Source organism: Hermetia illucens, chromosome 4 (genome assembly GCF_905115235.1).
Source record: "Hermetia illucens chromosome 4, iHerIll2.2.curated.20191125, whole genome shotgun sequence".
NCBI classification, from domain to species: Eukaryota; Metazoa; Arthropoda; class Insecta; order Diptera; family Stratiomyidae; genus Hermetia; species Hermetia illucens.
Window position 1 is genome coordinate 16,312,669 of NC_051852.1, and position 23,219 is coordinate 16,335,887.

Sequence of the window (23,219 nt, forward strand, 5' to 3'; positions counted from 1 at the left end):
TTTATTTTTTTCATTTTGAAATACTTCTATTTCTCCGCTCTCTGTTGTCCTGTTATTGTGATTTTTTTTTTCTTCTATTCATATAATTTTTATTCACACTATTTTTAAACATTTCCTTAAAAATAACAGTGGCGTTCTACTAACTTCACAAATAAGCACATTGTCATTTAGTGTATAATAGGTTTTCGCGTATATAACATACACCTCCAACGTTCAAACTTTATCTTTTGTTATAAAAAACATTAATACAGTAACTGGTCTCTATATACAATCATTGGATGGTCAGGCAACAATTTTCTACGTCAACTCGTTGACTCCTTGGTCTTTCTAGAAAAACAAAAAACTCGGTACAAAGTTTAATAATCAACTATTGTCCTGGGAAATGGGGAGTAAGTGACATGAACCGTACTGAACATATTAAAACCCTCAGGAGCGCTACATTGTAAGCTGTACTTCGATGAGAAGCTCTAATTTCTTGTGGATTAACGCAATTGCAATGGAGGCTGAGCGAATTGGTCAATTTCCTCGAGAAGCAAAAGCATGTCTTATTCTGAAAAGCTTATACATATTATGTGGAGGAAAAGGGGTAGACTTGCTGATGTAAGAACTGTTGTGGCGGTGGTCGAATAAACTGAATCTTGTGTCTTTATTTCCTCTTACCCTCTCTTCTGCGCGTTAGCTCCAGTCATTGTAGATAATTTTGATTTAAATGTGAATATGAACATGAACAAGCAGCTGAGCCCGGTCTGGGAACGAAGCGAAGCACATTTCACACTGAAAGTATTGTTGTTGGGGCTCCGCTTGTTTGTCTTGTTGCTCACTTGGCTGTCCACTATCGGACATTCCCTCGGTTTTAACCATAAGTTCGTTCTTCATCGCGTCACTGATGTCCGTCTCTGACTTCTCCTTCTTCACCACAACCTTCTCTTCTCTCGAAGACCTCGGTTTTGAGGAAGTTGATGACGAGGGCGTGGATGATCCCCGATGTACCGACGAATGAGCTTTCGGTGTTGTTTCGAAGTCGAGATACTTTTTATTCTTCGCGGATCGTTTGATACGCGCCGACCGACGCAAATCATCACCAGAGTTTGAAATTTCCATAAGATCTGGGGATGTATCCAAATTGATTTCGCGTGTTACATAGGACCTTTGTGGTGAGGGTGATGTCTTTTGTTTGATCGGAGAGCCTAGAATCTCTTCTAAATCGTTAACGATGTCGGGATTGTATTTATCGAGTTCCTTTCGCATTGAGGCGGCCTCGAGTAGTAGTTGAGCATCGAACAGATCACTACGCGCTACTTCTTCTTGCTTGATTTCGGGTTGACTAGAATGTCTTGGTAATGCTGTGTCCGAGGAGATGTTCATATCATAATCGCTGGTGCTGTTATCGCGATATCTGGACCGATCCAATTGCTGGAAATCCTGTTCATCAATCTCCGTAGGCTCGGTTCTAGTGATCATAGTGCGTGTTTTCCGCTTTCCGTCTTCAACGGCCACTCGAGTCTTTTGAGTGTGGATCATTTTCGGTCGAGACGGTTTCTCCACTTCTTGCTTGGCAGCACGACGTTTCGTGCCGCCTTTAGGTTTTGAGGTAGTTGCAGGTGCTGGTGCAGGTGTTGGGGTAAAGGAATTGTTTACAACTAGAGGTTCAATCGTTTTAATATCATTTTCCAGATTATTGAGTTCAGAGTAAGAATCGCTATTTGACGGGGCCAAGAGCTTTTGTTGCCAACTGGCCACTTTATCAGATCCAGCTGAATATTTTCGGCTTCGACTCGATTGTTGGCCGCTGAAATTACTACCGTACGTGGATGATGTCGCCATCATATCGATTGGAGAGCGTTTGCTTCTGTTCATCTCCAGAAAGTCGTCAACGTTGCCCATGTCTAGATCGGAGTATTCGGCTTCGCTGTTCTGCGCTCTTTCGGCACGCAATCGTTCCAGTTCATGTGGCTTCAGATTTCGTCTACGTTTGTATTTTCTGGGTCCAGTCTGGGGAAGAAAAGATAAATGGGTTCAGGTGAACAAGGGTTCCATCAATAGGCAGCCCCCCCTTTTCGAGTTTGTACTTACAACTGGTTGTCTTTGCATGGCCGTGTTCAAATCACTGTGCTGTATCAAATGCTGCACCAATTCCGTAGGAGCCGCAAACATTTCAGCACAAACTGTGCAATAATATGGCATTAAGGCAGTACCTCGTTTTGTATCAGGTGCTGAGTGATGCGAACGGATATGCTCGCGAAGGACAACTCTTTGGTTAAAAGCTCGTGGACATACCGAGCAGGCATAGGGCTTCTCGCCTGTAAAAAGAAGCCAATCAATCAATTGAAGAAACTTAGAGCCATTTCCCTCCAAATTACCAGTATGGATCCTTTCATGCTTCCTTAGCGTTCCACCGTCTGCAAACGCCTTGTAACAATATCGACATCCGTACGGTCGCTCTCCCGTATGAATGCGGATGTGAATTTGTTGCGAGCTTCTCGATCCAAAAGTCTTACCGCACTCGTTGCACGGGAACTGTCGACCGGATGTGTTGTTGTGCGAATGCCGATGATTCATAAGACTTCGACCATCTGGGAATTCCTCGTTGCAGACATCACATTTCACGGATTTGTTACGATGCGACACCATATGCCGTTTGAGTCTAACAATGAACGTCTTGATTACAAGCCCATGGCACCACAAAAACAACATTTACCTGGCCTTATTATGAAAAGTTTTACCGCATATAGAGCACGAGTGGTTCTTCTTCAACGAGTGATCCCAGGCGTGCTTCATAAGCGACCGTCCGTCGCGACATTGTTTCCCGCACAGCTTACATGAGTTAGAGTTCATTTCGGCCGAATGAACGTTGGTTAAATGCTTCTTTATGGTAGCTTCTTCCAGGAATGTCTCACCACAGAGAGTACATCTAGGTCAATAAAAATTCAACCCTCAACCCCTCAATACATTGGAAAATTTCATTGAAAACTCACTTGAATGGTTGAAAACGTGCATGCACTTCCGCATGCGCCAGTAAATCTAATGCTTCTTGGAACGTTTCGCCGCATACGTTGCAGCAATGTCTCGATTCCGCTTCATACGTTTCCTTTTTTACGTGCGTCTTTGAATGGCGTTTGAGCAAATCCTTTCTATGGAACGACATCCCGCAAATGTTACAATAGAATTCACCGTATTTCGAGTCGTTTTCTGAATCGCTCTCCTCGTCATTTTCTGGTTCGTATTCAGAGTTGCTTGCCTCAAAGTGATGTGTCCGTTGATGATCGTTTAGCATATTTATGTCCCAAAACATTTCATTGCAGGACGTGCACTCGTACGGGGAATCGCCGCCGTGTATCTGTGAATTAACATCAATTTTTCAACATAAAAATCTGAGCTCTAACCTCGCGTCTATCTCTATGTGAAGCGTGAGTATCCCGACCCCCATTATAACTCTCGAATCACTTACCCTTGAATGCGACGACAAAGCTTTCTGCCGGGCAAAACCGATCCCACACTGTTGACAAACGAAAGGTTTGCGCGGATCAGTGACTGGATACCTTTCAACTTGTTCCTGCATCTGAGACTCATCAATAGTTTGTTCCTGTTGCATATAATTCTCTTCATCCTTAATTTTTCTTTTGCTTCCCCGACTACCTCGATTTTTCCCTGCCGTCTTTTCTGGAACTTCTTGTTCTTCCTCGTAGTATTCATGCCCCCTTGTCGAAGATCTGGGTTCTATATGTTCATTCAAAACTAAAGAAAAACAAAAAGAGAGAAAAATCCATCAAGAAACTCGTCCACAAACAACCGGCCCCAAAATAAAACTTACAGCTTTCATCAATATCATCAAAATTCTGTTCAGGCACATGTGCATGGACCTTAAAATGATTGTGTAAATCGCTACGACGTATATAACGTGCACCGCACAAATTACAAACGTGTGGCCTATCATTTTGATGGGCAATCATGTGATTCATTAAGCTGACTTTCTTCCGAAATCGACGACTGCAAAAGTCACAAGGATACGGTCGCAGCGCCGTATATTCATCTTGATCCGTTGGCAGAGGAACTTCTATTTCAGAAACGATTTGATTGTCACCGGACCCACACAATTGGTCCACCGGAATTTCAACCCTGATTGGAGTTACCTTTGTTATTGCATCTGAATTTTGGAATAGATCAAATTGCAAATTACCTCTCTTCCCCCTGTGGCTGAACCCAGTCGTCTGTTATCACCTCTTCAGTCACTTGGCATTCAAAATATTGTACTTCGTTATAATTGGCATTGTCCGTCTCCTGAACCTGCTCCTCGATGAGATCCCCCATTGCCTGAACCTGTCCATCTTGTGCCATGTAAATTAAGTTCTCAGCAGCGACTTGGTCTAAACTGTTTGGGATTGCATTCATATCCACAGATGATATGATTTCTTCGCCGACAAGATACTCTTCGGCTCCTTCAACTTCGTCCTGGTTTCCTTCGTCCATGATGATCACTTCTTCGCCAACAATGTCTGTAGTTGTGGGTACTTCTTCTACCCATTCAATGCGAAATCCTTTAACGTTCATTTTATTACATTGAAAATAATTATTTGGTTTTGTGGGTTATCTGAAAGAGGAAATGGTTTCGTTGCAAACATGTGAAGGTAACTCTTGGAAAATTTATGTGAAAGCCCAGGCAATCTTATCTTCAATGCTGAAGGCTAGTGATTAAAGCAAACATGGGGCGAGCGATGCCGTAAGATGGGGTTTTCCGATGCTTATAAAGCCAAATTTCTGATGGCCCGATAACGGCTTGAGAGGAACAGCGATAGAGTGACGGATAATGGGGTGGGCGGCGCTATCACCCCAAGATGGTCTTTGTTCCCTAAGAGAAAACTAAACTACTAGTGGAACCATAAAGTCGAGAAATAATTGAAGTTGTCCTGCTTCCGGGCGAAAAGGCTTTATCAAAGGGCAAAAGCAAGCAAGAATACCGAATCGAAAGAAGCTTATACATGTGATTCATCATTGTTTCTTTCTTGTCTTGAGTGGGACTGAGGAAGGAATTCATTTAGTTGTTTACAGCCTTCTTCTTTTCCCATTACAAAGTTTTTTTTTACGATTTTCATCATCCCATTTACGATTTCCACACAATTTAATAATATATAATATAAACATGAAAAACAAATATAATCATTGACTTCTTTTTCTTATAATTCGCACCCTATTGCTATGTACATGCTAGCGTGCAATTAAATGCATTACAATTAAGCAATTCTGCTCAGGCGATATAGAAAAGTAAGATAACGTTGTGATATGCGATACACTTATCCAGTACATAAGCTTTTCACAATGTACTTCGAAGAAGCGATTCTCACTATGAAAAACAAGAAGGCGCCAAGCCCTGATGGCATCCCGGCGAAAGTTTACAAACTGATGTTCGTCCAACGGCCAAAATTGCTGCTTGAAGTGTTCAACACTTACTTGAAGGAGGGCATTTTTCATTGTCGCTGAAAAGTGACTAGACTCGCGTTGATCAGTAAGGGTAAGGGGGACCCGGAGCTCCAGTCTGCATACCGACCGCTGTGTATGCTTGACACGGCCGGAGAAGTGCTCGAGAAGTTCGTCAGAAGTAGACTCGCTGAAACAAGCCGCGCTGCCGGGGACTTACCCGCAAGGCACTTCGGGTTCAAAACAGCGAGGTCTACAGTGGATGCTGTTATAGAGGTCGAATACGCGGTTGATCGAGCCGAGGCACACAACCGCCGATCCCGACGGATAGTGCTCCTCATAACACTTGATGTCAGAAAAGCCTTCAATTCCGTAAGATGGACAGATATGCTAGGCACACTAGAAAACTCATTTCACGTGGCAAGCTATCTCTTGCGGATATTGAGAGATTATGTGAATGACCGCTCCCTGCTCTATGAGATGCTAGAGGGCCAAAGGAGGATGGAAATCACGTCGGGAGTAGCACAGGGATCCAACCTAAGGCCGGACCTCTGGAACGCTTTCTACGATTGTCTGCTGAGATTCGATATGCCCGAAGAGTCGCGACTGGTAGGTTATGCAGACGACGTTGCGACACTTGTTGCCGGATGCACTGTTGAACCGAACCGATTGTGATGATGATCGCGGCAATCTCCATTGCCCTCCTTGCCAAGGAGCGCAAAGCTATCTACCGCCGTAAGGGCGAAAACTTAAGGAAGGTAGTTGCCCATGAAGAACGTCAACGCACTCTTATCGAGTGGCAACTTTCTTGGCAAAATGAGCCAAGGGGCAGATGAACTGCGCGGCTCATTGACAAATTAGACCCGTGGTTGAACGGAACGCACGGTGGGCAATCGAACTTTGAGAAGAGTACAGCTAGCACACCTAGATCGAATGATTTTGAGAGTCGAAAAGAGAAGTTCTCCCTTAGTCGCATACGGGGTTGTAGAGTTGTTTCGCCGGGGGATTAAAAATTTTAAATACACTCCGGGCTTGTGCGTTTTCCTGGGCAAGGGTTCGATCCTAAAGTCATGAGAAACAATCTGTAGGAGCTGAATCGCCTTGTGATCTGAACTGAACAAGGTATAACCGTACAGTCTCAATCAAGGTCTTATGAACCGGACTTGCTGGCTGAGGTACCGCTTAATTGGTTTAATTAAAAAATGCCGATAAGAGGCATCACTTACATTACTTTTAAGTAGAGATTCTGAATACGCTTTTGTGTACAAGTGGCGTAAGTTGCGACCCAGTGAAATTCCGCGCCAGCGGGCGCAGGTGATTTGTGAAAACAATGCCTCTTTTAAAGGCCGAGTCCCCGGGGACCAGCGAGAAGTTCCCATTGACGGGGAGATAAAGTACTAAAAAATATTATGTGAAAATACGGAGATTGCTACGCCTACGAAAAATTCCACGCGTGACTGTTGTCACCGCGGCTGTTACTATGCTCCTTAGATCATCGAGATTTTCGTATGTCTTCGGGGGTATAAGATCTAGCTGTCTGCCGATGGAAGGAGGAGGAGATGCTTAGGGAAATTAAGTCCCTTTTTGGCCCTTCATTCACGACGATGAGCAGCTTAATAAGCAATGGGAATACTTTATCACGGTTCTCCACTCTATGACATTGGATAAAGTTCTTGCGCACAACTTGTTTTTCTCTGAATACAGCCATAGAGGTGTCAAATGAAAGGTCTTAATCAGTACATTTCGTAGCAGATGTTAGTTTTGGCACGGGTTGCAAAGGAGACGATTACGACGGTTCGAAAAGGGTCAATTACTTCAAGGATCGGTTCTCAGAAACTATCTAACAAAAAAATCTGCAATCTCCACTTTAACAAAATAAAATTAGAAAGCCGTCAACATGTCCGATGAAAGCGACGTCAACAAGACTTCCTTAGCGACAATACCCCAGTTCTAGTTTACGGCTGTCTAGCCGGTGCATCTCCCACTTTTCTGGAACCAAGGTAAGTTTCAATAATCATAAAATTCGGTCAGACACCCAGTTTTTAGTCGATTCAGACTCCGTTATCGCACTCCCCCCAAAAATGGCACAAAAGAGGAAACGATTACGACAAACTCTTACGCTCGCAGCAAGTAACTCCTCATCGATTGCGATGTACGCACCTAACAATGTGTAACTCAATGTAGGTTATGTCGAGCTTCGACAGGACTTTTATGGTAGCCGACGTCGACATGACCACCTTAGATATGGATTACCTGTTTCTATTAACCTACTCGTCGATCTTCGAAGTCAACGATTGATCGACATCTCTCTCTCTCTCTGGCCTTATATCAAAGGGCTACATAACCCTGCTGCCAATCCATGGCGTCTCTGATGTCATTTACACTAATTCACTTGCCTGGGCATCAAGTACCATGGTATCCTATAAGACAGACGACTCAGCAGCCGAACTAGCTGATTTTCTTGTCCGCTAGTAGATACATACGTACGCCACCGCGATTTTCAAACGCTCTTGTGAACTTATTGGTTCCGTGGCATTATTTCGTTCTTCGACGAGCTCACAGGTGACTACAGACACGCTTCACTCTCCCGACCGTTGACGACTTACTACAGGTGCTAGGCAGAACAATCCCGACAAAATTAATAAGACTGACTAGGCTGACCATGACCAATGTGCGAGGCCAGAGATCATTCAACATCAACAGCGATCTAAAACAAGGAGATGCCCTATTAGCCTGGCCCTGGAAAAAAGTGATCCCTGATGCTAGGGTAAATGCGAGAGGCGCCATCCTCTTTAGGTTCACCCAACTACTGGGCTACGCTGACGATATTAACACTATGGGAAGAACGACCCGAGATATGCGGTCTACATCCATCCAGATCGAACAGGCGGTGATTGGCGCAAGATCTTGGGAAGCACACGGTATGAGATGGAGCGATGTCGTAGGTCATGCAAGCAGAGCGGGGAGCATAGGGAAATGATGTTTTTTTTTTGCCGTTGCGTTGACGGAATACTCCTCATTCACGACGATGAAGCTTAAAAAATTCAGCGAATATTTCACCATGATCTCAACCGTATAACATTTGATGAAATTCCAATGATTACGTGAATATGATTTTCTTCTCCTGTATACAATCTCTTTGACACTACTAATTGGGAAGGACTAACTAATGGGAAGACTAGAGCAACTACAGCAGCGAATGGGCACGGAATCTCATTGTGCACTTTTCGGGGAGGAGCGAGGATGTAGTTAATGTATTATGGAGTTGATCTCCCCTAACTCCGCCACGCAATTAACATAGTATGCTGGTCCCAAGCCCAGGTAAAAGAGGAGGGTTTGAGGCAACGTACTCTGTACTATCCTCAGTAAAACAAAAATAAAATGCTGAGATCAGGGAAAGAGATAAATAGAGTACAGTTGGAGTTATTCCACTATGATAAATCCTACCTGATCTCTCTTGGTAAAAGGTCCCGCGACAGGCCGACCAAGAAAATGCATACAATGTCGTTACAAACATGATGATCGGATTGAGTCATATGCCTCGAAAAAATGCTAGGGCGTCCACCACAGTCGAGGCGGCAGGACGGGCCCCGGTCCTGTCGAGAAATGAGCAAGAGAGTTGTTGATGCATGGACGGCATCAGGACGTAACCAAGTTAATCCGAACAAAACGAGCAAACAAATACTGCATGCTAAGTATTGGTACCCTAACTGGAAAGACCAAGGAACTCGCAAGAGCCCTTCGGAAAAGGCGCATTGATATCTGCGCTCTGCAAGAAACCCGATGGTCTGGTGCCAAAAGCAGCGACATTGAACGCAAACGCGGTAAAAATGGTTATAAACTTATCTATTTTGGTAGCCCACATACTCAATACGGTGTTGGCATTGCCATCTCAGAGGGTTTCCATGATGCCATTAAAGAAATCGAACGATTTGATGATCGGCTGATGAAACTCACCATTATATCAGCTAATTGCACTATTCACTTCTCCACCGCGTATGCACAACAGACAGGTCGACCTAATGCCGAGAAAGATGCCTTCTGGCAACTTCTCGATGAAAAGACTTGTCATGTGCCTGCTGACGACTATATTATCATTGCCGGCGACCTTAATGGTCATGTGAGTGAAAAGGCAGACAGGTGCCATTGGGGGAAAGGGTTCGGAGCGCGCAATGAGGGTGGTGAAGGTATAACCGATTTGGCAGACCCACATGACCTTGTAATTATGAATACATGGTTCATCAAACGATTGTCTCATCTTCCTACCTTTTTTTAGTGGGAACAGTAAAACGCAAATCGACTATATTCTCATAAGACGCCGACATTTTACCACTGTCGTTCCCTATAAGACCATTGCACCTTAATATCGGCCATTGGCTGCCGTCCTGCAAATTAGATCACCGATAAAACAGCGTGAGGAACACACTGGCCCGCGACGCATTAAATGGTGGCGATTTGGTGAGAAGAAAGAAGAAAACCCTCGGGATCACCAAGCCGGGTGAGCGGTACATTAACCGAGATATTTGGCTTTAGAATGAAAAGAAGCGCCTCTACCACAAATTTTTCGACGATAAAACGCTGGCCAATTGGCAAATTTATAAGAATTCCAACCGGGAAGGAAAGAAATCAGTCGCTGTTTGGTCTGATCATCGAAGTCGATGGTGAACGACAAAAAGGCAGGCCGAAACAACGGTGGCTTGATACGCTGGATAGAGATTTAAAAGCCTCGAGATTGCACCCAGATCAGATTTTCTTTCTGCGACAAGCGATGAAAAAACTGCTGGAATATGGACATCAGTTGCACCATCTTTTCATCTGCTTTAAAGCCGTCTAAGCTAGCATAGCCAGGGTAACACTGTACTCGGTCATGAGAGAATTCGGTACCCCGATGAAATTGATAAGAATGAGTAGGCTGACCCTGACCAATGTGCGAGGTCAGATAAAAGCAGCAGGATCACTCTCGAGAGCATTCGACATCAACAGCGGTCTAAGACAAAGGGATGCCCTATCATCCGTCTTCTTCAACCTGGCCCTGGGGAAGGTGATCCGTGATACTGAGGTAAATGCGATCCTCTTTAAGTCCACCCAACTACTGGCCTATGCTGACGATGTTGACATCATGGGAAGAACAACCCGAGACGTACAAACTGCCTTCGTTCAGATCAAGCAGACGGCATTAGTTGGTGAGAACCAAACAGGTTTTGAGCTCAGTAGCAGCTAAAGTTTTTAGCTAAGAATCGATGTATTTGGGGGCAAGTAGAGTGGAGACAGCAGCGTAATAAATGATATGTCTAATGGCATTTCTATAGATCCACCTCTGCCTTGGTGGAAGACCTCTAGTGCGGCTCAGAATGAATCTGAGAGTGCCGGCGGCCTTTTTACCTTGCAGGAAATATCATCAGTGTGATCCTTGAAGGCGAGGGAACTGCTGATGGTTAGGTTGTTGTTTAGGATCCACATGATGGTGGACCGGACTAAATGAGGAGCAACTTACTCCCACGTTTTTTATTCCATGGATCCCTAGTTTGGAGCGTAGCACCCCAAGCATTAAAAATTGGTGAGTTGCCTCTGCCCTGGACGAAACCGTCCGTCATTTTTGATTTTTTCAATTTTTAATGCTGATGGTTCTGACCAGGAACTTAGTGGAGGGAACACGTTCAAGGAGAATGTTGTTTGCTATTTGTTTTGGAGAGAAGAGAGTGAGTAAAAGCACTAGGCTGAGAGCACAGCCTTAGACAATACCATTGAAAACCTCAGTGGCTTCATCACCAAATACTATCCTTCTGAGAGAAAATTAATGATCCAGACAGTCAGGTCAGTCGGAACTAGAAAGTAATTAAGGATATTTGCCAGGATGGAGAGATCAATCTTTTCGTAGGTGTTCTTGAAGTCCTTGGCCACTGAAATATTAAGCAGACAGTCATTGATGCAAGAGGCAGTGAATAAGCCCCTCAGGTCAGCATATCAGTGAGTTGGAAGCAGCTTACGGTCCCCAAGGAAAGCCAGCAGCCTGGCCTTTAGAATGAAATTAACAATTTTGGCAAAAACGGAGATGAAGGAGATTGGTCTGAAGCTGTCTAAGATGTTTAGGTCTCTACTCTTCTTAGAGATGGGGATTACTTTGATAACAGCTAGTCCTTCGGGGGTTTAAGACTATACAAGAAATTTATTTATTTATTTATTTATTTAATGAGGACAATACACAGAAAGCAAATTTCTTATTACATATTGTCCTCAGAGGGAGGAGCAAGTAAATGACATATTTTGCGCTTAAAGCTAGAGAGGGACATAGAGTCAAATGAACCAAGCTGTAGGGCATTGTACGACCGGCAAAACCTCGGGATTGGAGAGTGAAAGTAAATCTCGAGCTCGGCGAAGGGCACATCAAAAATGTCCGCATTACGTGTGTCATGAGACGAGGCGATACGGAGAGTAATATCCGAGTTGGCGGAGCAGTCCATCAGACCATTGCAGAGTTTGAAAAGAGTACACATATCAAGGAAAATACAGCGTTGCTGTAGGGAGGGGAGATTGAGGGTGCGGAGTCGTGACGGATAATCAACCCGTGGAAGGTTCTTTTTGTAAAAGAGGGTTCGGGTGAATTTGCGTTGTACAGCTTCAAGAGCGCGGCCGTCACGGATGCGGTAGGGGGACCAGACTACAGAGCAGTATTCAAGAATGTTTTTGACAAGGGAATTGAAGAGTGTTAAGGAGGGCTGGATTGAGGTAAAGTCGGACGAGGAACGTAGGATAAAACCAGACATTTTGGAAGCTCAATTGATGATGTCAACGAAGTGGGAATTGAAACGAAGTTTATTGTCGAATATTACACCCAGGTCTTTGAAGGAGGTCAGTAGTGAAAGGGGTTGACCACTGAGAGAATAGGAAAAGGATGATGGGGAGGGTTTCAGGGAATAGCGCATCCAGTGGCATTTGTTGACATTCAGTGTTAGCTTGTTGACCAACGGGCTAAATTATTAAGGTTGGATTGTAAGAGAGCACAGTCCAATGGAGTGGAAACAGAGGCAAACAATTTAAGGTCGTCTGCGTAAAGCAAATACGGACAGGTGAGGATGGAGGCGAGGTCATTGATAAAAAACAGGAAGAGTAGCGGGCCAAGTATAGAGCCTTGGGGAACACCAGAGGAAGGAGAGAAGGAACGAGATGAGTGACCATGAAAAGAAACTTTGCATGAACGGTATGAGAGATAGGAGGAAAGCCAGGAGATGACTGAGGGAGGGAACTCTAGCGAAGAAAGTTTAGAGAGGAGAATGTTAAGACATGGTTAAGACAGCCAAGAAAAGTCGATTTAACCCCAGGGCTGGGCCAAGCCACATATTGATAGGTGATCTGGTCCACCCCCGGAGCCCAACAGCCCTTATCCTTCCAAAGTACTGAATTGAGTTCATCAGAAGAGTGGGGTTGTTGAGCAAAGGAGTGAAAGGTATGGAGCTCAAAAGGGAATTGAGGATTTTGATATTGTTTGTGTAGCATTTCAAGATATGATTTGTTTTTCTGGCTGTCCCCTTGTTGTCATCATGCGCAGACATAAAGTAGTGGACCTTCGACCAGAAGTCTTTGATACTGGGGTTCGAGACGAAGTCAAGGAAAGTGGCTTCTCAGAGCTTCTTCTTTTCCGCAACGACAGCTTCCGACCATTTTCGTTGAGCCTCCTTGAGTCGAAAATGGATGACCCAGTTGGAGCATACTCTAAAAGCTTTGAGACCTGCTGTTTTATGCTAGGAATAAGGGCTTGAGATGAGGTTGCTGCCAAGCTTTTGGAGAGGCTCTGTTTACTTTAACAATGAAGGATGCCTTCCGAATACAGTTCTGAAAGGAGTTGACAAAACTGTCATAAGACGGTTGAGGGGGGAGCGTTTCAATTAGGGATTGTAGGTGCCTAAGGCCAATAATAGTTCTGGGGATAAAATTGACATTTTTGATAGAAATAGAGATAATCTATTGGTAACTGAGACTGAATTGTCCAGCGTGGTATTGGAAGCATTGAAAAGTGTAATCTCCGGGACAGATTTATGAGAGAAGATGTTACCACAGCGAACCATGAAGGTGCGGTTCCCTTTCTTTAAAAAACTGAAATTGGAGTTATGGACAACATCCAAGAATTGCTCTGACCTCGGCGCAGAATCGGGATGCCTGCAGTTCCTTATTAAGACAGGCCTAGACAGGATAGCGGCTGTTGCGACGTTGATGATGAATGTCGAACAGAAGAGAGTCCTAGTCAAACTAAAACCATCCTAACTGACCTACGACAAAACCACAGGCAAATCCTTGCCTCGAACGCACCCGGTTGCGATTTCACTATTGCACTTTTTGTGTTCAAGCATTCAAATAAGTTTTGTATTGCTTCCTCCTTCATATCCAGAATGAACACCTACTAAGGGAGATTCGTCCTATTATCGACACTTTAAACCACAATGGAAATCACTGAAAGCGTACCGGGCATTATAGATTGGGAGACATACTTTCCCGCTGCGGTGATCATTTAACCAATTTTTTCGATAAATAATTCATAGAAAATGGCCAAACATATTCCACCCTCACTCATCGAAACGATAACCAGAAATGCGGCTATACCAAAAATAAAACCAACGGACAGAGATTCCACCCCCAGTCATAACACAAATTTGGCGCCAAAACACTGTCAGGATCTCCTTTCAAAACTGTCATTCTTACATGGCATTTCCCGTCAGCTTGACACTCACCTTCCCCTCCTGCTAACCACACACACACTCTTGCACACAACTCCACGTGAAATGCACATACACCACTCACCATCCCATGACCTACAAAAAAAATGGCGACCAACGGCTTCGATGAAATTTCTCCCAAATCAAATTTCCAGACAAATGGAAAACAAACTTTCTTGTGAGGTTATGCACGAATGAGGTTAAGACTGTCCCAGGAAAACCAAAACAAATCCGCTAAACCATCAAACGACAAACCATCCGCGGACCGCCCAGACGTCGTGACAGTTACGCCGCCGAATCGCTGTTACATCACCGTCTCGCCGCCCGTCCAGGGGGAAAAATTCCGTCTCGACATCGCAAAGCGCCATTTTCGCTCATCGTCTCGGGAGATTTTCCACCGACGAATTATAAACTTTTCCGTCCGTGATTTGAGGTTATGCACAATTTAGGTTAACTGCAATTGCAGACACTTTGATCACTCACCTGAATTCAGCGCGACATATTTGCATGCAGAGTTGACCCGCTGCGGCCACAAAAAAGCCTTTAAATCACACACGGAATTAGAATGGAACGAGCTTAATCGCCATTTTACGAACGGCAAGAAGTGGCTACGCGAATGGTGTCGTACGGACACGGTCATGATGTGGTTGTGTGTGTGGAGTGCGGAGGGTGTGTAGTGGTTGACAGTTCTGCAGCGAAATGTCAACCCATTGAACTGTAGATGTTTACGTTTTCCCAGTTGTATTTCATAGAAAATACGTGCAAAAGTTGCAAACGGTCCTTTTCGTAAACAAACCGAAGTTATTTAATCGAAATTTCAAAAAGTGTACGGTTCGTGACGACCCAGCTGACGAAATAATTGCAATCATCCCCAAATCCAGTGAGTCGGGAACGCTCTGGTAGTACAGTTCTGCACCACTGACTTGTCGGAATGTCAAATCTCTAACAACGAAACAATTCTGACATTTCATTAAAGAAGTTTCCACTTCAGCAATGGGGGTGCCAAGCTATGACGGTAGGATTTCCATTTTCCACGTAATCCATTTAATAATTTCACCACCATTTGCCCCAAGTAGCGCTCCGAAAACAGGCCCGACACCTGGAAAACGAGGTCGACCTAAAATTGGTGGCTTTCAGCAAGGTAGGCGCAGGTACAAGTGGCAGTGGCGGAATCCACGGAGCTGATACTTCACCCCTTCTTGGCGAACATGTTTTCGACTCACTTTCCGCGGAAATTGGACAAATGCTGGACAGGGTAAGCTCTCCACCACCCGCATGTAAGGATTATCAAATTGTTTACTACTTTGTCTCTGGCTTTGTCTAGCTTTCGGAGATCAATGAATCAATGGCCGAGATTCCATCGTCCGGAACTGCAATGATGCACACACTACAACGTCATCGAGAAATTCTTCAAGGCTATCGGCAAGAATTCAATAAGATTTGTGCGAATCATACAACACGCATTGAGCGGGAGGAGCTGCTGAGGGGATCTGGCATCGCAACTTCCAGTACAGCGTCCTCGGGGCTGAGTCGTCGCGATATGTACTTGAAGGAAAGTGCCCATTTACACAAGTAAGTTCGGAAACAATTACCATCCCTAACCACGTAAAGGGATCGTTAGAAGATTTTCATTCATTTCGTCTTGTTTCCATTCCCTGGCTACATATTGATAAGATTAGATCTTGAATCATTTTATCGTGAATGATAAGAGCTCTGAGTTCATCATTCACTTATCAATGGTTTCCCCGCAAATTTTATCAACGTTTCGCATCAAAACATTCTTGTAGACAACTTGATTTAATGGCAACATTATTAGCTGGTGATAGCGAGAGGCTTGTGCTCTTATAAACTTCTGTAGTTCAATGAAAACGGTAGCGTAAGTCTGCCAGCACGAAGTCACAACTTTATAACAGTAAAAGTAGATTTTAAAGGACTTCTCTGCAGGTAAACTACGTTATACAAAATTTCACCCATTTGGTTCCATCCCTTCTATGAAGAGAGAGGTCAACTGTTATGAGGCCACACCTCCAGCGTTTTATGACACTAATCTGCTGATTCTGTCTCTGGGCAATTGCACGCAGCTCGGGAGAGGCTTCCCAAAGGTGACATTGTGATCGTTATGGATCATCTGAGCGCTAACGTGGACGCTAGAATAATTTGCTGGGAGTTGTGATTGAAAGACATTTTTTTAGGGAGGGCCTGAGACAATAACCCGGAACCTTTTGACACATTACCTGGGGCCAGACCTATTCAATGCAATGTGGTTCAAGGTACGCCAAGTACCCTGCCGTCTTTTTTAACAATTTCTCTCTATTCGTCTTGAGTGTAACGGCACGTTACACTCTTCTCCACCGCTCTGCGATATCAATTTAATTATGGTGTCTGAAGATACTTACCACCCTTCTGCCAACAGGCGATGGCGCTTTCTACAGAAGAAAAATGTGTGGTTTCAGGTTTGCTGCCATTTCCTGAAAGTGCGTGTTCTCTCTCACAAGTGAAAGTTTCCTTATTTCCCCTCCTTTTCTGAGGAATATAAACCTCCGCTCTGCAGCATGCAGATCGATCGGAACCTCTCGCAAAGCTCCTCACTGTTGTATTTTGCCGTATTGAAAGCGTCAGTAAACAATCTAGTTGTATTACTGCAAGAGGATTTCAGCGTAAATCCGAGGTATAACTCCCTCAGTTCGGCAAGTCCAACCGGACGTGACGCTCGCGCTTTCCCCGGGGGTATTTGTTTCCCGGAAGAATGGTTTGTGGCGAGTTATCGAGACCATCTTGGACGCGCCTCCGACGTCGAGGGTAAAGTGTTGCGGACCTCGCTCAAGAACTTTGTGAAGTCCGTCATATGGTGGCTACAATGGTCTCTGGGAAGCGTCAGTCCTTATCAAGCCATGGATGTGTAGCGCAGCAGGATTACCAAATAATAAATAAAATAAATTTCGAATGTTGATCTGAGCGGATGGATGACACCGCGGCCGCTCTCCGCGGCTTTTCTAGAACTCGCCACGAGGGAGGAGAGCCAGCGGTGAGGGAGTACCGTTGTTTGGAGAAAGAGGGACCGCATCTCTCTTCTGCCCCAACCGCCGGCGTGATCACATGCACTCTCGCGTAGTAAAGTTTATATGTAGTGAATTTGCGAATGAGTCGCCTCTGCTTTATGAATCAAGAATTTTCAATTTTTTACTTTTCGGATGTTGAAAAATACGAACTCGCGACTTGCCTCCCGAACGCTGAGCGTCCAGCGTCGCCCGCATTTCAGCCATACTGGCTGGTAAGGGGCTTCAGCTCGCCAACTTCGTCCGACGGCTGTTGAGCGGGCGCTATGGTCGGGCGAGCGTGCACCACAGCTGCCAGTGCTCCAAATAACCGGAGATGCACGCGAGGGCTGCCTGGGTGCCCTCCGGGAGTCGACGCAGTCAGAGCGACTTCATCAAGTCATCGTCGATCTTGCTTCCACCGAATTGTCTCATTTCGCAAAGCAATTGGCTGGGAGTTCGATCGCCCAACGTTAAACCTGACAGCAAGTGATCCAGTTTTGCTGACTTACTTACCGACGGGCGCTTGATCAACTCGGTCTTCGGAAGCGTGTAAGAGGCCGATTTTACCACGTCGGCCACCAGTAGGATGGACTCCTCATCCAGACCGACTCTCGCGTAGTTGAACCGGGTCGCGTCCGCCGTTATTCCGGACATCTGGAACTGTGCTTCCAGATGGACGAACCACAGCTCCGGGTTCTTCCGTCAAAATGGAGGGACGCGGACAGCGAGGGCAGCCACATGAGGGTCTGATGGGCCTGCCGCGTCTTGATTGTCAAACGACTAGTGAGTTCCGGAGAAATTGCAGGTGTTCTGTTATTAGCGTTATAGTAAATATTCTTTTCTGGGTAAACTCTCTACCTTTGCTATAGGCCGATAACGGTATAAATAAGTAAATTGGGACTTTGAGTTCCACAGAGTTTCCCTGGATCGGTACAATATGGTGGCGATGGTTCGATCCGGCCCACAGCGTCTTTGAGCAGACGCAACGGGCCGGTTGGATTTAGGCTTGATCGCAAGTCGAGAACCGGGTCGCTGGACAGTCTCAGGTTCTCCCCGTATACCAGTTTCGCAGGGCTTGCATCGAACTCCTCGCGGCCTGACTGTCCGTAGGCTAAGTAGAACGGGAGGCAGGACTTACGACTAGGACGGATCGAGCATCCCATTGGACTGAGAGTGGACGGCAGTTGTCCCGTGTCGTTTGAAGCCTAGGAGTTTGCCTAACTCCGAGAAAAGAAAGGATTCAAACTGCCTTCGTTGGTCAGTGATGACGTTCGCTGGCACACTAAAGCGTAGAATCTACTCTGGTGGCGAGTTTGTCCGGCGCGTCGCTCGACACCTCGCCAGCTATAGGCTGGACATTGTCACTGGTTGCCGTCTGCATGAACCGCGAACCAGAGTCCACGCACGCCAAAATAGCACAAGTGCCCTCCGGTAGCCGCCGTAACCATAAAGATGACTTATTGACAGACGCCGCATTAGGTGCTTCTTTAATATTTCGTACGAGCCCTGCTCCAACACGTCGAAGACGAGCCCAATAGATGCTTCGTAGCCTCATATGTGACGACGGCTAGCATTAATGGCGCTTCGAGCTGGCGGAACTACCCGTCGGGGCTCTTACACCATAAAGTCGATACGCGTCCGGCCACGGCGGTCAAGGAGTTTGCAAAATAAGTGCATACTTTTATTTAATTATTTTTAATTTAATTCGTGTTAGTTGCGATGATGCCAGTTGATTCCGCCCTTAACAGTTAGCAGCGGGACACAATATAATTTAGAGGTCGAGCCGAAACTCCCTGAAAGTGTATTTGTAGTTACCTCTGAGGCTTTGAAGAACTCCGTCGTTCTTCCGCGATTGCCGCGAAATCGATTGTGGCGGGAATCTTGATCTTTTCAATGCGCGATAAAACGTCAGCAATTACGTCGTCTTTTCTAGACAAGTGTTCCAACACTGTCGGAGGCGAACTGGTTTATGGAGCTCATGTGCCAGAGTTGACAAGGCGACACTTTGTCTGGTTTCTGTTTCAAGAGGCGTGAAAACTCTAAACGGCCTGCATTCTAGCGAATAGCGGAAGTTTTTTATTGCGAGATACGCAGCTAATAACTTACGATCGTAGGTGCTGTAGCTCCGTTGGGCGGGGTACAACTGTTTCAAGAAGTAGCTCAACAGCTGCCAGAAGTTAATGTTTCGTAAAATAGATGAATCTTTGAAATGCTTTGAAACTCCGAAAGGAATGCATATAGACGTTTTCGAAATGTCTTCAGTAGGTACAGGGATTTGTGGGTGGCTCTTGGCTATGTCTTAGGTAAAAAATACGGCTTCCAGACAGAGAATGCGTAAAGTCAAGGATGAACGGTATGGGATATTGGCCCGGAATAGTCTGAGCGTTCAAGCGTCTATAGTTGCCACAAGGTCCCCATTCGCTTTTGGGTTTAGGGACCATATGGAATGGTGAAGACCAACATTTGTCTGAGGGTCTACATATACCCTACTTGCGCAGCAACAAGCTTCTGTAGTGGCAGTGGACGCACCTTAGAAAAGATGGGAGAGCCGGTGGTGTTGATGTGGTACTGAACATGATGCTTAACTGCCTCGGAGAAGTTACGCTCGGTAGCTATGTTGCGCTATTTTTGAAGAAGAACACGAACGCGTGAACGTGACGTCTTTGAAAACTGATGGATAGAGTATCGGGTGGACAGGTGGAGATCATCCCTAATCACGTAAGGTTAGTTGTGAGATCAATGAAGGACCTACTTTGCAGATCCACTAACAAACTATAGTGGCACAGGAAGTCAGCGCCCAAAGTGGGAGTGCTAAAGTCCACTATAATAAAACGCCATGAATACGTTCATTGAAGTCGCAAACTGAAGTCTACTTGCCTGTAGCCATAAGTACGGATCGATGATGAATTTACCGCCGCCAATTTCAAAGCCTGAGGTGTTAGTCGATGATTCTTGGATACAGAAAGAATCGAGACTTCAGCGCTTCTTTCCATTAAAAAGTTTCGTCTGCTCAAGGGGCCGTAAACGGAAAGGTGACGTCTTGCTTCGGGTAGCTGTCGCCAGGACTCTCGGAGGTTTAGTTTTTTTCTATGCAAAGGTGTAAAGGCTGATACTTTTGTGGCCTTTTCTGTGGAGGGCCCTGATAACCTACTATCCGAGCGCCTATTTCGAGGAGTGGATCTCAATCTATTTCGCAAGTTTATCCAACGGCGCAACGGCGCAGCCTCACCACGAGATCCAACGAATTTTTCTTCGCCGGACCGGGCGCTTTGAGTCTGCGCCACTCTAATACTCCGCTGCAGATACATTCACACAGCGGCAGATCGTCGGACTACACAACGGCATGGTCCCCTATATGCCAGTACTTCGTGCAGACCGCTATAATCTTTTATGCATTTGTACGCGTCTGGCACAACAGCTCTCCTAATCCTTTCTTGTTATAGGCAAGCGAAATCCGCCTTGACTTGGCACAGGTGGTAAACCTTCGTCATTTGAGGTCCGCGGCTGCTATGTAGTGCGAGTAGATTCCATCTTTAACAATCTCGCTTGAGACAAGGACTGTGCCTACCAAGGCACCATTCGTCCGTTAGCTCGCTTACTTCTCTCTTTGTTCCTATGATCGGGAGCCCAAAGGAAGGTGAGCTTGAGCACGCTGCCCAAACTATTTAGTGCGTTCCTGTGCTGCCTCACCAGCCTAGAAGATGTCTCTATTGAGCAAACACCTTAATAATCGCTTTGCTGTCGGTTAGAATGGCTATGTTACGCTTGGAGCTCAGAAAGAGACATACCCAGCCATCATCAGGCTTCCACTATCGCCAGTTCTTCCGCTTGTAATACACTGGAAAATCCTGTGAGACCATACGATTCGGCTATGTTGGGTATATCCGAGAAAACTCATGCACCGGGTCCACAGACCATCTTTGATCCGTCGGTAAAAAATACTGTGTGGTAGCTTTGGAACGTGTCGATGTATTGGTTGTCTGGTTGGAAAGTCGACAGCAAAGTTGCTCGTTAAGTGTGGCTTACGTGTGGCGTAGTCCGCGGAGAATGTCCAGGGTACTCGAGGTATTTCGACTAGGATTTTATTACTCCCAACACCCAGAGTCCTTCAGATAATCTCACCTTTTTAGAGTCCTATAAATAATGTAAGGATATATAATCAAAAAACCTATAACTTCTACTCATTATTTACAGTTCGAGCGGTTTAATCAACGATCAAATCAGCATCGCAATGGAAACCAAGGAGCATTTACTATCGCAGCGGCATGCCTTCAAACGTTTGCAGACCCGTTTCAATGATATATCGAATCGATTCCCGGTTATATCCAGGTTTGTTCAACTTGAACCTTATCCACACATCACATCCGCATTTTCCATTTCTATTTTTTGCCAATTTCAGTTTAATGCAGAGAATCAACATTCGAAAGCGACGAGATTCACTGATTTTAGGTGGTGTAATTGCTGTTTGTACGATTCTATTAATATTGTACGCTTTCCACTAAACGAGAGGTGAACGTGTCTAGTTTTGTGTGTCTATTTCACGTAAATGGGTAACGAAGCATTAACGAAAGCAGGTCTGGGCGAAAGAAAGTCTTCAATTGTTACTTTTTAGACAAGTAAAGTGGATGGAAATAAATATCTAAATATATGATGATATGTAACAATAAATATTAATTTGTGATAAAGCAATCTTATAATAATTTTAGAAGGTTAATAAAAATGTTAGTTTACTAAATGCAAGGGTTTCATTAATTATTGGGTTTTTTTCCAGAATGAATTGATTTTATGATTCACAATTCCTGTGAGACGATTAGCCTTCAATAAACAGACTCAAAAAATTCACTTTTCCCGAAAATTTGTTTGCAAAGAGTCCCAGATTGCATTGATGAAGATCCATGACGCTAATAACATCGTGTTCCTAGTTTCCCTAGTTTCATAATTGTCGCTAGTTGTCACATCACTGGGCGACCCTTAATCATCTTCATCTTTACAGCAATTTAGAAAGATAGGTGACCATCCCCGTGTCTTAGTCGACACCATCGATCTATTATAATTTAAGGGTTCCTTATACTCTTTTTCCCCGATAGTTCCGGTCTCATGAGTTTTGAGTGATTCTAATTTCCTGTATACTAAAGACAGCCGGCTCATTTCATTCCTATTATTTTTATTGTTGTTCCAATGCCATATTCTTTGTAAAGATGTTGAGTTTTCGATACCCACAGGACTATGATTTTGAATATTTTGAGCATTCCAACATCACTTTTCTAAAAAATGGGCGCTTTATTCCTCACTGATATTGTCTTGAGAATTAACGTCTAGAAAACACGAAGGACCTGATTACTTCAAAAGTTTTGTCTTCAATACATGTTTGGAATCAAGCTTTGGCTGTTGAAATAAGGAATTTGATTTTGCATGTGTTAACCATTTGACCTATTTTTGTCTAGAGCGCCATTGCGTCCAATGTTTGTAGTACTTTGCTTATATAATTACATTTAATACGGCCGTTGATACGTTACCTCTCATCGATTTCGTCCTATGATCAAATCTCCGACAATATTTTCTACTACGCATCTATTTGTTCTACTGCTGCAAACACAGAGGAAAAGATTACATTTTTGGCTATGCCAAGAATTTGAAGGAGTAGAGGGAACGAAATTTGGGATAAGAAGAGATGATACCATTTAACGGGTTGCCTCCTAGCCAGGGTCATAGTCCCCCCCCCCTTCCACACCTCCTCCTCAGGGATGCTCATGGTGAACAGTTAGATCTACAAGAGAAGTTCATCAACGAAATTCAGGATTGCGATCGTCAAACGGCCATCTTGATTGGCCGAAGACGACCTAGAGAGAAGAAGCTTCCCAAAAACCGAAAAAAAAGTCAAAATTGACCATGAAGGTCCGCCCGCAAATACTGCAGCTCCATTCAAGTGCTCGGTCGACACATGGTTGCAGGCCTCTGTGCTAGCCAGGCTCGGAAATGTGGAGGGGCTTTTTTGAGCGCCTCGACCCCTCACATGTCATTATACCAAATTCACCGTGCGTGGGTCCGCACCGGATCTTGA

At 44.8% G+C, this 23,219-nt stretch overlaps 2 protein-coding genes across 3 annotated transcripts; one reads left to right on the plus strand and one right to left on the minus strand.

Annotated features, from left to right (window-relative positions):
* On the minus strand, positions 1-14,754 carry LOC119653801. Of its 2 annotated transcripts, none has more exons than XM_038058817.1 (9): positions 14,604-14,754; positions 4,178-4,588; positions 3,812-4,116; positions 3,449-3,735; positions 2,976-3,337; positions 2,699-2,911; positions 2,361-2,644; positions 2,074-2,300; positions 1-1,992 (listed from the first exon to the last, which is right to left on the minus strand). In XM_038058817.1, exons 2-9 carry the CDS (start codon positions 4,546-4,548, stop codon positions 706-708), a joined length of 3,336 nt encoding a protein of 1,111 aa, XP_037914745.1. In that variant the 5' UTR covers positions 4,549-4,588; positions 14,604-14,754; the 3' UTR covers positions 1-705. The 2 variants fall into 2 exon arrangements, with proteins under 2 accessions (XP_037914745.1, XP_037914746.1); XM_038058818.1 differs by lacking the exon at positions 14,604-14,754 and adding an exon at positions 14,206-14,341.
* Positions 14,755-14,767: 13 nt separating this feature from the next.
* LOC119653802 (Golgi SNAP receptor complex member 1) lies at positions 14,768-21,843 on the plus strand. Its single transcript, XM_038058820.1, has 5 exons — positions 14,768-15,135; positions 15,197-15,375; positions 15,445-15,692; positions 21,353-21,487; positions 21,558-21,843. The coding sequence occupies exons 1-5, from the start codon at positions 15,114-15,116 to the stop codon at positions 21,658-21,660; spliced, it is 687 nt and encodes a 228-aa protein (XP_037914748.1). The 5' UTR covers positions 14,768-15,113; the 3' UTR covers positions 21,661-21,843.
* The last annotated feature ends 1,376 nt before the right edge of the window (positions 21,844-23,219 follow it).

Bases quoted from the DNA above. Each gene is read 5' to 3' on its own strand.
- LOC119653802 (XM_038058820.1), top strand. From the start codon at position 15,114: ATGGGGGTGCCAAGCTATGACG. The intron at 15,693-21,352 runs GTAAGTTCGGAA...CATTATTTACAG, and splicing joins GAAAGTGCCCATTTACACAA to TTCGAGCGGTTTAATCAACG. The intron at 21,488-21,557 runs GTTTGTTCAACT...TGCCAATTTCAG, and splicing joins CGATTCCCGGTTATATCCAG to TTTAATGCAGAGAATCAACA.
- LOC119653801 (XM_038058817.1), bottom strand. From the start codon at position 4,548: ATGAACGTTAAAGGATTTCGCATTGAATGGGTAGAAGAAGTACCCACA. The intron at 2,912-2,975 runs GTGAGTTTTCAA...TTATTGACCTAG, and splicing joins GCACGTTTTCAACCATTCAA to ATGTACTCTCTGTGGTGAGA. The intron at 2,645-2,698 runs GTAAATGTTGTT...GTTCATTGTTAG, and splicing joins ACTTTTCATAATAAGGCCAG to ACTCAAACGGCATATGGTGT.